The 13,801-nt window shown below is 34.3% G+C and overlaps 1 protein-coding gene across 1 annotated transcript in view; it reads right to left on the bottom strand.

Annotated features, from left to right (window-relative positions):
* LOC124555943 (dystrophin-like) overlaps nucleotides 1-13,801 on the bottom strand; it is a 1,045,948-nt gene that overhangs the window by 801,310 nt on the left and 230,837 nt on the right. Inside the window, exons 35-44 of the mRNA XM_047129993.1 lie at nucleotides 12,583-12,861; nucleotides 12,039-12,212; nucleotides 10,103-10,237; nucleotides 9,747-9,947; nucleotides 6,044-6,190; nucleotides 5,786-5,958; nucleotides 5,388-5,564; nucleotides 3,530-3,673; nucleotides 1,714-1,870; nucleotides 621-731 (exon numbers count right to left, since the gene is read on the bottom strand). Of these exons, the coding sequence (XP_046985949.1) occupies nucleotides 621-731; nucleotides 1,714-1,870; nucleotides 3,530-3,673; nucleotides 5,388-5,564; nucleotides 5,786-5,958; nucleotides 6,044-6,190; nucleotides 9,747-9,947; nucleotides 10,103-10,237; nucleotides 12,039-12,212; nucleotides 12,583-12,861 (1,698 nt within the window). The remainder of the gene's footprint in view (nucleotides 1-620; nucleotides 732-1,713; nucleotides 1,871-3,529; nucleotides 3,674-5,387; nucleotides 5,565-5,785; nucleotides 5,959-6,043; nucleotides 6,191-9,746; nucleotides 9,948-10,102; nucleotides 10,238-12,038; nucleotides 12,213-12,582; nucleotides 12,862-13,801) is intronic.

Raw genomic sequence — 13,801 nt, 5'->3', positions numbered from 1 at the left:
CAATACATTATACTTGTTTCACAAAGCAATATTACTCTGTTTTATGTTATACATGAGAATTTTAGTACACAGGCTAAAATGCTCCAAATGAAATTTCAAAAACAAAAATGGAGTATATGATGTATGCGTATCATTTAACAGTGTGATGGAGTTTATTACAAACATTCATTCTACTTGAACATAAATGTTCATGCATTAATGATGTCAAATACTACTCTTGTAGATTCAAAACTAGGTACTTTGTTTCATGTCTAGAGTGTTCCTTCCTTGACACTCCTTCATGCATCTACTATATTCAATTTTAAACTTTCAGTAATGATATTGCTGTGATATTGTCAGTGAAACAACAAAACTCTTATTATATTATGTAAATGTGTTACATTCAACAGATAGTTTAAATTTAGCCACTTTTCTGCCTATTAATACACACTCTGTTTACTAAATCCAAAACTACAAAAATTCTATAAGTAACTCCTACAATTTACCTTCAGCAATTCTGTCTGCAACAATATGGATACATTTTGAATAAATATGAACTGACATTGATTATATAAATTGAAGAACTGACATTGATTATATAAAATGAACTCATTTAAATCAAAATACACAAGCACACTCACCTTTTCCAAAGCTGCACTCAAACTTTTGACTTGGTCTGTGGCAGGTAACTGTTTTGATTTATTTAAAGCCTCCATTTCTTGTTTCCTACCCAATAGTTCTTCCTCTCTAGCCTAATAATCAAATACAAGCATTAGAGGTTTTATTACTTTTCATGGGGTTGCTGGATACAATGTGTCTATAGTGTCAAACAAAATACTAAAATATCTTGTTCAAACAGTTTGTTCCATGCTTAGTTATCAGAACTACATTCTCAGCATTTCAGTTGTGCGTGTCACAAAGCAAAAAGAAATTTTTTTTTTTTTTAATCCTGAAATAATACAGTGAGTTATACTTCACACCAAGCCACAATCTGGTTGTGATTCAAAACAAAACAATCAAAAAACCTAGCTAGCCCATTCAGCTCATCGTTCTATTTATAAAACTTGGCTCAGGCTTCTGTCTCACTGCTAAGTGTCTCATGCTGGTAAAACTTTAACATTTTCGTTAGTTTGAGTGTGGTTACTGTTTGGGTTGGAAGCGCTCTAGCACTTGAGGTAGGCCACATTGTGTCAGTGATAGTGTAGGCTAAGAGAGAAAAACACACACTCACTCACTCTCTCTCTCTCTCTCTCTCTCTCTCTCTCTCTCTCTCTCCAAACTTTCTTATGTTTTCATGTTTTATAGCATTGCTTATGTGATAATTTTTTTATAAATACAAATATGGAAGGAATTTAGTTTTCACTATAGTAACACACACTCAGTTGTTACTACATTAAGCAGCAGGATCAAACATACAATTGCTCCTTTATGAAACACGGAATGTTGCCCACAAGTGTTATTTTCCATCTCACACACACTAACTTAAACAATATAATAAAATGTATTTTATTAAATCAGCCACCATTTTTAACACTCCAAAATAATAAGAATCATTTGCAACACAGCTTAATACTTTCTTCTTTATCATTATAATTTATCCGGAATTGCCATGTTGCCACATGCAAGAATGGGACTTTATAAATGTTATTAAATAATAATTTACTATGTTCACATTACTAGTTTCAACAACAGATTGCCATCTTCAGATGTGATTATTCCACTAATTGCCCTTACCTTAACCATGCTAAGCCTCACAGCCAGTGAAGTGTCATCTGATGGGTTTGCACTTGAAGCAAGGAGAATTCTTACTTGATCCAAAGTAGCTGATGCAGCAGTTATAAAGGATGATGGATCACTCTTCGGTAAATTACTCACTTCCATTGCAGCAATTCTTCAAAAAAAAAAAAATTAAATAAATAAATCACAAAGAGGACTTCATTACATCATTTTCCTTTCATCTGGATGCCGTAGAACACATTGAATAAAGCAATAAAATTGAATTGAAATTTCTTATCTGAATGTTTAGCTGTGTGTTACAGATGTAGATCTGAAGTACTGAGAAGCACACACAGCTTGTAGTAATAGTATTTATGTTACAGAGCAAAGTATGTAGTATGTTGTAAATGCATTACATATGTTAAAGTATGATTTAATAGCCCTGTGAACATTGGAAGTATGAAAGTGCTGTAATAGGTTATTATGGTTGTTGATATACAAACCTATTTATTTAGTGGAGTGAAAGGCAAAAGACAGTTCTACACTTTTGAATGTTGTTTGCTTTGGTGCACTGAGAAATGGTGATGAATACAACTATGACACTTACAAGCTGAAGCATAGCTTCTGCTGCTGCCACAGGTACAACTATGGTATGTAGCAGAAAGGACACAAAAGAAAAAATGCAAACACAGTAGAGATAATCACTAAAGAAGAGATTCAGATACCAGTATGAGATTTGTAAATCCATAACATGGAACCACTCATGTAAGTAAAGGCTATTTCATAACTCAAGTCACAGAGTATAGTGCATTTGTTCGGCTGGATGCAGCTTATTACCAATTGTCTTGCGATGTCAGGAAAACTGTCAACTCAAATATCATGCATGAAGTAACACTCCATATCTTTCCACATCAACAGTTTCCATGTTGTTATATTAACAAGATAAAACAGGAACTAAATTTCCTGGTAATGAATTATATTCTACTTATATACATTAGTTTTACAACTAGATCACTAGATAAAAGTTGTACATTGAATAAAAGCAAATGGACAATTTCAAACTGCCTCTCAGTAATTTTATTACAGTTCTAAAGCCACTACTGGTACTGATTTCTTATTCTGGAATTTATTCTGGAATATTTTCTAGAAATTATCCTGAAAATGTGAAATGGCCATATTTGGTCACACAACTTTACCAGATTGTAAACTGTCTCAGAACAAGGTGTTCAGTATATACAGAGTGGTCAGAGACTGTCTAAAAAGCCTGTAAGGGCATCGTAGATAATGGTGAGCCGAGAAATAGCTGTTAAGACAAAAATTTGATATGTGGTACCATTTCTGAGTTATTTAGCATCGAAGTCAGCTAGTCAGGCTATTGTGCATGCATATCTGTGCATGCCCATGAGAGTGAGTGTCACCAAATGCAAACCAAACAAACATGTTGCTCACCTAACTTAAATTTATCAATTCATAAAAAGGTACATTTTAACTGGTAATGAGCGTCTGAATAAGTACTAACTCACAGATCCACTGGTATCTGTGCACTACTGCATTTTAGTGAGTGCATTTGCTTGAATTTGCACACACAATGAGCTGGTTGACTAACTTCAAAGCTAAGTAACACACAAACAGTGCAATGTATTGAGTTTTTTCCTCAACAATTATTTCCCAGCACAACTTTCTCTGCAACACCCTTACAAGCTTCTCAGACTGTTTCTGACCACCCTGTATATCCAAAGTTGAATGATATCACAAAAGTTTTGCACATATCACAATACAAAAAGTGAGTCCACCATAAGTGAATAAATAAATAGGCACGACATATATGGCTTACTTGTCTCTCCGTGCTGTAAGTTCAGAAAGCACAAACTGCCACCGTTTCCGAAGCCTTTCAACCTTCTCCTGTATTATAGTGCTCTCCGGTGGCTGGGACTGGCTCAGTATGATACGGCATGATGAGCTAATATTATTCATCATCCTGAAAACAAAACAACAGGTATATTTCAGACAGTAAAAATAGGTACAACTTAATCATCTGCAACAGAAGTAACATTCTACATGACAGGAGCAACTATGCTAATAGTTCACAATAGGGAGGCAGTTTATCACTGACATGCATTACACACTGAATATCTAGCTCTAAATGTTACAGCCTTCAGCTGCTGATTTAAACATTAAATTATGAAATATATATTGCAAGAGGCACAAAAATACCATTTCACTCACAAGTGTATCTAATTTAAATTTTGCACAATGATAATCTTAACTTTTAACTTTATCTTAAGGTGATGGGTTGTCTGAAAGGCTAATAAATATGTACACATCATTATGCATGCCGACAGAAGTTGCTGTGATATTGCAACACCTGAGGATGGATTCATATAATTTGAAATGATATGAAACAAAGATATTTTTGCATTCTTTGGATTTACTACAGTCTTGATTATTCACAAAATGACATATGTGGGGAGTTTGAAAAGCAAATTATGCATTATTATGGCAGGCAGAATAACTTCTATTCAGTGCTGCACTATACTTCGTAGTGACACAGATACATGAAACTATTTTCCAACATAGCCACTAAGTCTCCGCAAACTAATTCAAGAACTGCTGTATGAATGTCCTAATTATTGGAACATTTCTTTCCCCTATATGTCTTTTCTCAATTGCCTAGACATTGCCCTCTGTGGTGGCCTTCCTTCCAGGTCAACATCACCAATGTCTGTGCAGCTTTTCTCAAACTGTTGTCACCATTTCACTAGGGCTTGATGCAAAATTGCAGCATGTTCATATACTGCCAGAATTTCATTGTGAATCTGTGTCAATTTAGAGATTTTGCCCACAAAAATCATGTTGTCCCATATACTTCAACTTTTGAGTAGATTTGCAGTTGCCTCGCCATTTCACTCACAACTTACATTGCACCTGTTATCCCTGCCACAGCAGAACTGTCTGCGTGAAATCCTGAACACGTACTGTAATCTGAAAATGTGCCACTATTGCTGTGTAATGGTCTTAGTATGGGACAATATGTGTATCTTACTTTCTGAAGTCCCTATGGATATAAATTCATGATCAGTTCCAGAAGATCACCCTTTTTCTACCAGCTACTGGACCATTCATTGTCAATGGCATAATTTAATGCCAACCCAGAGGGGCACATTTTAGCACATCTATCTCATGACAGTTAGTGCCAACTTTCAATTCAAAGCTGATGCTTCTTCTTAGAATAGCTACTCGCTTTTCCTTGCAAGGCCAAGTGCACCCCCACCCCATTCAAGTCTTTAAACCAAAGAAAACAAATTAGTGGCAGAACCGGAACAGAATTCCTGCTGCATGGTAGTCAGCATCAGTATCACTTTGGCATAGAGGGGGTCTAATTAAAAATGACAGTCCATAAAATTAAACTATTTAACACTTTATTAATATGAAATGGGAAGCACTTCTTAATATTCTACAAAATTATATTTATTTGGTCACAACACACCTTTCAACTTCTTAGGTCATCATCAGGAGACAAGTTATCATCTGACAATGGCCTAAGAAGCTGAACACTGGTTCATGATCAAATAATTATGATTTTGCAGAACATTAGGAAGTGTTTTCTATTTAATACTGGTATCATATTCTGCTAAGCACCGATGGAAAATTCAGTTATTGTTTAACACTTTATTTAATAATGGAATTGGTACCTGTGTTTCATAGTGATTTGTTTTTCTAGTTCTTTTAACTTTGACTTTGCCTCTTGCAGAGTTAAATTTTTGGTATTCCACTCACTAATCATTGCCTCTGCAGAGCAAAGCCATTCTGAGAATGTGTCACAATTATTATGCATTCCTCTCCAAATTTCTGTACATTTCAACCAACGACTGGAAAAAAGGAAACATAGGACTGATAAAAAATGTTCTTATGCATGTCCACACACTTACTTATAGTATAAAAGGCTTATAACTATTTCTACTGTTATGCAAGCTTCATAAAAAGAAGTTTACACACAAAGATTCTGCATAGCTATGCATCAAAAATAATTGTTCAAACTAATATAAAAGGCAGAGAAAGAAAATACAGTGCAAGAATATTTTCCTCTTACCTATGTCTTTCTGTATAGCCACGATTGACAAGGGACCATTCTTCTCTGAGTTTATCGACAACCCGTCTCACTTGCTCAGAATGGTCTCGCCTAATGTGTCTCATCACAGCATCTCTCTGCTGTTCAATTTCATCAATCCTAGGCTTTAATGAAAGCAGCCCTTCTTTGACTATCTGCAACAGTGAATTATATATTAATCACACAATTCAAGGGAAAATGATTACTGTGTTTACACCATCATTACAGCAATTCACGAACCTTTAAAGATTCTTCTTGTGCTGGGAATGTATCATAATCTTTACCATTGAGAGGATATGAATTGAGTTGTCTGGATACAGAAGAGACAACTTCCCTTACTTTGTTTACATGAGTAACAAAATCTGCAGCCTGAACTGCTGCACTGCTCTGAAAAAATTGAAGAAGAGTTTTTTTCAACATTCTTGAATCATATAAAAATTCAATTATTTGGGACTATACTCATAAGTGTAGCCACATGACCCTATTTTTTTAGGACATATGTGCAGCTGTTTTCTATTTCTTTCTATTTTCTTTTTCTTTTTTCTTTTTGCAATTAACACCATAAATTATGAGAATGATATAAGCAGCATGAAACCGATTTAATTACATATCTATGATATCTATGGAACTAGCAGTCATGACAAAAAAAGGAATGATGATTAAACTCTGTTGCAAAGAAGGAACTTCTATGAAACACGTTCTGGGTCAGTCCTTGAAAATGAATTAATTTACCAATTTTTTTCCTTGTGAGCCACTGTTTCATTGTCAGCAACTAACACAGGTGGTATGTGGTGTAGTTGGAGGACAAGGATTTTCTATGCATTTGTAATTTGAGGTTACAGAAAAATGTATCAATGAAAGTAGGAATGAAATGTATGCCTTGCCAAAGACTTCTTGGAAACATATATAACTGAATAAATTTCTTTTATTTCTGTCAATGATCACAAAATCTTTTGGTCCTTAAGACTACCAGTTTCAGTCAGTGCTGAACATCTACAGATCTATTTTACAAAACATCCTAATATAATGAAGCCGTAGTGGCACCATCAAGAAATAAACACCAAATCAGCTCAGCTTCGTCATACATACTTAAAGTATGGTGTAAACTAGGCCACAGTGCCAGCAGAGTCATCCTGTTAACAGCACTGCTCATCTAAATAAACTTTATTTTGAAAATATGGTGTAAACTAAGCCACAGTGGCAGCAGAGTCATTCTGTTAGCCGTGCTACTCTTCAACATTAACTTTATTTTGAACAGTAGCACTGTTAACAGGATGACTCTGCTGCCACTGTGGCCTAGTGTAAACCATATTTTAATTATGTGTGATGAAGTTAAGCTGATTTTGTGTGGATTTCTTAATGATGCCACTGTGGCTTCATTATAATAAGACACGTTGTAAAACAGATTGTAAGATGGTCAGTGCTGACTAAAACCAGTAACCTAATGATCAAAATGTTTTATCTTATTGACAGGAATAAAATAAATTTGTTCTACACTTCCTGGATCACTGTTTTAATCTATGAGCATGTTATAGCTTGTGAATATATGACTGATGTGAAACATTGCAAGAACAGAGGAAGAAACCAATGTTGTTCTTTCTGGTCAGAAATCTTTTTCTTACGTATCCATCATGGAGTTCACAGAAGTCATGTATAAAATTGTGGTTGTGAAATATGACAGAACTGTGTGATGGGTCACACTGACACCAGAAGAGAAATTATAACATATTTTCATTAAGATCTAGACTGACTATTTCTCCACAACTTCAAAAATCATACTTATAGCCTTTACCCATTTGTCAAATGCAGTTTCAAATGAATTCATTAGTAACATTAACAACCTGTACTATACTCCATAAACTGTACACTATTTACCCATCTCAAATCTTAGCTGTGTTATGCAAGGACTTCCCAACACATCAACACACCGCATTTCCTTCTGAAAATCATTTGATGATGATCCATGAAAACACAATCAGGTCTTTACTTTCTTAGTTTGTTATGCCAGGTTCTAGGCTGGTATACAAATGGTTGAACACACGCAATGGTGCAACAGAATAATATGAAATAATATTTCTATACGAATAAGCTTGTTCCCAGTCTGAATATTAATATGCCTGTGGAGAGCTTCTAATAGAGGACAGGGACATCAAAAATAATTGGAGCAATAACAGAAGAACATCACTAACACTTATTGTGAATATTCTCTGTAGCAGTACCCAAATTATGCGACTATCTTGATGGGGTTTACGTGACAAAAGTAAAAATTGTTGCCATGTTGCAAAAAAGTTTATCCTGCACACATTGCTGTGTGGTGAGTTAATCATACACACATAGCAAGCTGGAGGTAGTATAATCCATCTTTTCAAATCTGAAAAAATATGCTAAGTAGTATACAAATTTTTCATCATGAGTTCAACATTGACAACTGAACATGTTTTCCACATGAAATACCAATTCAAAAACAGCTTAAACCCCATAATAAAATTTTCACTCACAAGCAGAGTGTGCACTGATATGAAACATCATTAAAACTGTGTGCCAGACTGAGATTTTGAACTCGGGACCTTTGCCTTTCATGGGCAAAGGTCCCAAGTTTGAGTCTCGGCCCAGCACACAGTTTTAATCTGACAGGAAGTTTCTTACAGCCCACGTTACACCATTCCTTTTGCTTCAATATGGACATTTTGAGCTAAACTACATCAGAACCAATCATGCACTGATGATCTCAAACTCACTACTCCAATCTTTCTTCAATATTGCAATTACAAATTTAGAGGAATAATCATAAGACCTGAAAAAAATATGATGTTTCAGGAACAAAATATTTTGTTTCTGAGAATTAAGAGAAAAAGGAAAGAAAAAGAAAATACAAATAAGTGAATTGATGCAAAAGTGAAGGTCCATTTACACTGAATGTCATACCCAGAATGAGACAATGCAAATAAATAAATAACATTAAGGAGAAAGTAAATGAACACAGAAATAATGTTAAAATTACAGATTTGTTGAGTAAAAAGAAAGCTTGGACTAAAAAAAGTATGTAAATTTAAAATAACTGTTGGAATATCAAGAGAAGGCTAAAAATATGTCATGAGAAAGAAACAAAATTAAGTGGTCAAAGAACAAAATTAATAAATAATATGTATTGCAGTGCAATATACAATTAAAGCCCAAAAGTCTTTTTTCAGATAGACTTAATTGAGGGAATGAAAGAAGCGATGGCAAACAAGATAAATATGGGCTGGCATGCAAAGGAAAGAAGAATGTTAACAAGAGATATCTAAAGAAGCAAGGCATGGAAATAACCCACCATGTCCATGCAACTGCATCATGGAGCACATTTTCTAATAATACTTTGTTCTTTGGTAGCACAGAGCCCTAATTCATGAGCATTTATTTGTATCAGAAGCTTTACAATAATCAGGCCAGTTTAGAATATGCAGAGTGCTTGTATTTAAGTAAAATGTACTGGTGTAAAATATTTCTATCTCGATGAAACACATCTTGCCACTTTTAGGTAGGTAGTGGTAAGTGTTTATACTGATTTTTTTTTTTTTTTTGAGATGGGATAGTCAGACAGGTGAACAATGCAGTAGGAAAATGGTTCAAGAGTCTCATTTAACACACAATCTGTATCATCACGCAATTTTGATCAATTTAAAGGCAATATTAGTTCAGAACTACAAACAAATGTTTTTTTTGTTTTTGTTGGTGAATTCATACAAAGCATTCTGAAAATTTTTTCATTTTTTAAGCATCTTTTTCCAAATTATGTCTGAAATTACAAGCTTAAATAGCAGACTATTTGTGCACAAAACACCAGTTGGCTTGGTGACATTTGTAAACCCTTACATTCCATGCTGTACAAAAAAATTATTAATTTAACTATGAAAATTTTGCAACTTATACATTTAATACATTAACTAATTACAAATACTACCTTGCTCTCTGGAAGCACTTTTTCCTTCTCCTTGGATCCCTTATGTAGCTGACGGAATTTTTCCTGTATGTCAGTCCATGTATCATTTATATTTGCCACTGTACCTTCACCATGACCAACATTTAATTTAGTTAATTCATTGGACATGTCATTCAGTCTTGAGAACTCCAGATGCTTCTTATCAAATGCAGCTTTTACACCCTAGAAACACACTTTTGAGTCACAAACCTCTACAGTTATATCAAAAGAATATTGAGGATATAACTAAAACAAATATTTTTAACATTACCTATTGTTCCATTATTACACAAAATATACAATTAGTACAACCCAATTTAAAATATAGATCCACCTACCTGCAACTGTCCTTCATCATTATTTGCCAGGTCAATTTTTCGTCTGGCATCTCTTAACCAAACCTCCAGCTCATCTACTAATTTGCTAAAGGCTTTAAATTTCTGTTCTGCTTGTTGGGCTTGAGATTTCTGGAACTGTAAAATTTTGTACAATAAAAATTTTGATTCATGTATGGTGAAGAGCTCTTTCAGTTATAGGGTATTACATCAAGAAATGACAATTTTATCAATTGAGAGCAATGTCTGTAAATAAGTTCATGATTGTGTTATAGCATTTTATTAGGTCCACCTTAATCACATAAATTGTATAATTCACAATTACCACTTTCGGCCATTGCCATCTTTGGATCTGTTACAAAGAGTGGTGTAGCAACCTAAGTTCAATTAGCTGAAGTAAAATCTGTAACAGGCCTAGTGATACATAAGAAAATAAGAAATATTAATATGGTTAACAGCCATGCATAACAGCCATATGCACCATAAACGTATTCTGATGTAATTATCACCATCAATATCTATACTGGGTGGTCAGGAACAGTCTGTAAAGTTTGTAAGGCTGTTGTAGTGGAGGTTGTGCTGAGAAATAATTGTTAAGAAAAAAATTCGATACATTGCATCATCAGATTCAAGTGGTCCACCAGAGACGGTGCCTCCAAATGTGTTGTTTTGGTTTCCCAAAACTAAGCAAGAGAGTGATACAAAAATTTGGACATGAGCTGAAGGTTGACCAGCCTCATGTGCTATCATCCACACTATAAGAACAACTGACACTAACCACATCTGGCAAGCCACTGGGATTTGCATGCACTATGGTCTGATTGGCTAACTTCAAAGCTTATTAACTCAAAAATGGCACAATGTACTGAATTTTTTTCTTAACAACTATTTCTCAGCAAAACTTATGCCACAACACCCTCACAAGCTCTTCATACTGCTTCTGATCATTCTGTATATCTAGGTACATAGTAAGTGCTACTGAGGGCCTAGGTATGTTTTTATATACATAACTATGGCCTGTAAATGGCATTAATGCTAGGGTACATGAGTAATTAGTGTCATAAATAAGCATCTGCTAATAAAACATGAACTGACATAAATATGTGGAAATAAAATCCATACTTAAAATCAACATAAAATGTGTAAAGTATAATAATTTGTAAGCTCTTAACCTGTCAAAGTATACAACACATAATCACGTAAGAGTCAGGATAAAAAGTTTAAAACTTACTTCACACTTATGAATCGAAACCTTTCAGCTTGACAAAACTATTAAACATAAATGTAAGAGTAAGATAATTTACAAGATGGGATTATTAACTAAAATCTTGATAGACAATGACACATGTGGTGTGGAGTTGTAGTGGTGCTACCTTTAACCTTCTTTGTAAGAATTTTTTTTGTTTGGTACGAACTGTGTGTTCAAAATGAACCTTTACAAATAAAGAAATGACAGTGTTTGATGAAATAATTAATTAATGAGTCAAGAGATTAATTCAGAAATCATGCCTATGTTGAAAGTGCAACATAGTAAGTAGTAAACCAGACAACACTTCTAGGTTACACCAACATTAGTATTTGGGTGAAGACTGTTTTCAATTTTGAGATATGTTGTAAACTTTAACTCTTGAATGTGTATTGATATGACAATGAAAACATCTTAAAAGTGAGCAAAACTTTATTTTTATTTCTAAATGACTGGTTAGATTATAATTACAAACATATTACTTTTTAACTTGTAAATAACTTTCAGATAACTTTATACACTACATTTAATTCTTATAGGTAATCTGTAAGATGAAAAATTGTGGATGCCTATATTTTTAACAGTTTCCCATCTAGAGAACTGTAAAGTAAGAGGCATTTAAGGTAATCTTCTAAATTAAAGTATTATGTACAGGTTATGATGAATAAAATAATTTCAAAAGAAACTATGTACCTCAGTTTCTGACTTCACTTGATGCCACTTGTCACGAAGTTTGTCTTGGGAAGATTCTTTAAGCTGTTCAGCTCTTGAAGGATCACTGGAGTGGACTGTAAGTACAAGTCCATCTCCTCTGCTTATCAATGTAGCAGCATCAGGAGCAAGCAAACTGAATTCTCGCTCAAGTACCTGAAATTTCCTTCTGATGTCATAATAGCAGTGACTACTAAGTTGATGCTATAATACATCTACATCAGGTAATCAAGAGATAAGAAAAAAATATTGCTGATGCAACAACACATTCAACCAGTTACACACACACACACACACACACACACACACACACACATGCACACAGTGTTATAAATGAGCATTTTGAAAAAAATCTGTTTCTTATTCGTTTTCATTGCGAAATAAAATTTTGGTTCATAGTTGATGCTATGACAGCACACAATAATGTTTCACTAATATCCCACTGAAGATCAATTTCAAACAGTTTAACATCTTACAAATGAAAGAAGTAATACTATGGATTTGAGAGGCAGACATATTATCTCACCTCGAGCCTTTTTATGGGATCTTTTTCATTTGTAACAGCTCGCACAGTTTCCAGCATAGCATCCATTCTGCAGAGCATATGCTGTGCTTCATCCTCAAATTCAGCAATCTCAGTAACAAGTGATTGGCTGAGTAATGCTTGTGCAACTGGTGGTGTTCCTGAGTGTTTCAGCTGTGATGGAAAGCTACGTTCAGATTTCACTGTAACTGCAGTTGTGGAGCTGGGAGGAAGCTTCTCAGCCTTTCGGACACTGGCTTCCTTTCTCGAAGAAAGAATGGCCTGAAAGTATTGTAGATATAGTGTTAAAGATAGTTCTTACAAGTGCAATGTTCATTTATATAAAAGAGACATAATTAGGACTACAACAGATTTCAGATGAACTGACAATCATACTTCCCTGAGAAAATACATTTCTTTGAAGTATGTAAGAGAAATAACTACAGCCCAGATTGGAGTTCAAACATTCTCAGTCTCTGAAATGACAGAATCAAAACACTACAAGAAAACCAGTTTCTAAAAATGAAAATTATATAAAAATCTCACTTCTTTACAGTAATTTACACTATTTAGTTACAGAAAACAATCTTAGTTAAAAATATTAGCAGTGAATTACTAAACACAGATACAGAGATAAATAGTAACCATTATATTTACACATACTATACTTTCACTGCCAGTAATACAGGAATTTTTATAAAATGATGGTATACACTGTGCTTGTAATATGTCTATATTATTGAAAATAGTTAATACTTTGTTCCCTTGTTGCAGGAGATATGAGTCTCTATATTGATGACAAAGAAAACAATAACCACTGAGAGTTTATGCTCATGTGAGCTGACCTAGGAACAAGCCTTTGGTGCCTAACAGTTCCAAACTGAGAGTTGACCGAATTACATTACAAGTGTTGAACAATCGCATCATATTTAAGTACAACATAATCCATACCAGTATGGGAAGGTCTGTTTTTAACATTAATAGACTGACATCTATAAATCCTATTTAAGTAAGAACATAAACACAATGCTGTTCACAAGTCACTGTATCTACATCTCCTGAAAGGTGCCAGTGATGACCAGTTGATGCAACACATCATGTCCAACAACAAAGTAACACTCCACACGTGTGGCCTTGTCAGCGAACATAATTATCACAAACATGCAGGTGAACAGCAACATGTGGTTGAGGAGTGGGAACCTCAAAAGTAAATGACAGATTA

Source organism: Schistocerca americana, chromosome X (assembly GCF_021461395.2).
Source record: "Schistocerca americana isolate TAMUIC-IGC-003095 chromosome X, iqSchAmer2.1, whole genome shotgun sequence".
Lineage (NCBI taxonomy): Eukaryota > Metazoa > Arthropoda > Insecta > Orthoptera > Acrididae > Schistocerca > Schistocerca americana.
The sequence above is the reverse complement of the archived record's forward strand: the minus strand, read 5'-3'. Positions and strand labels throughout refer to the sequence as shown.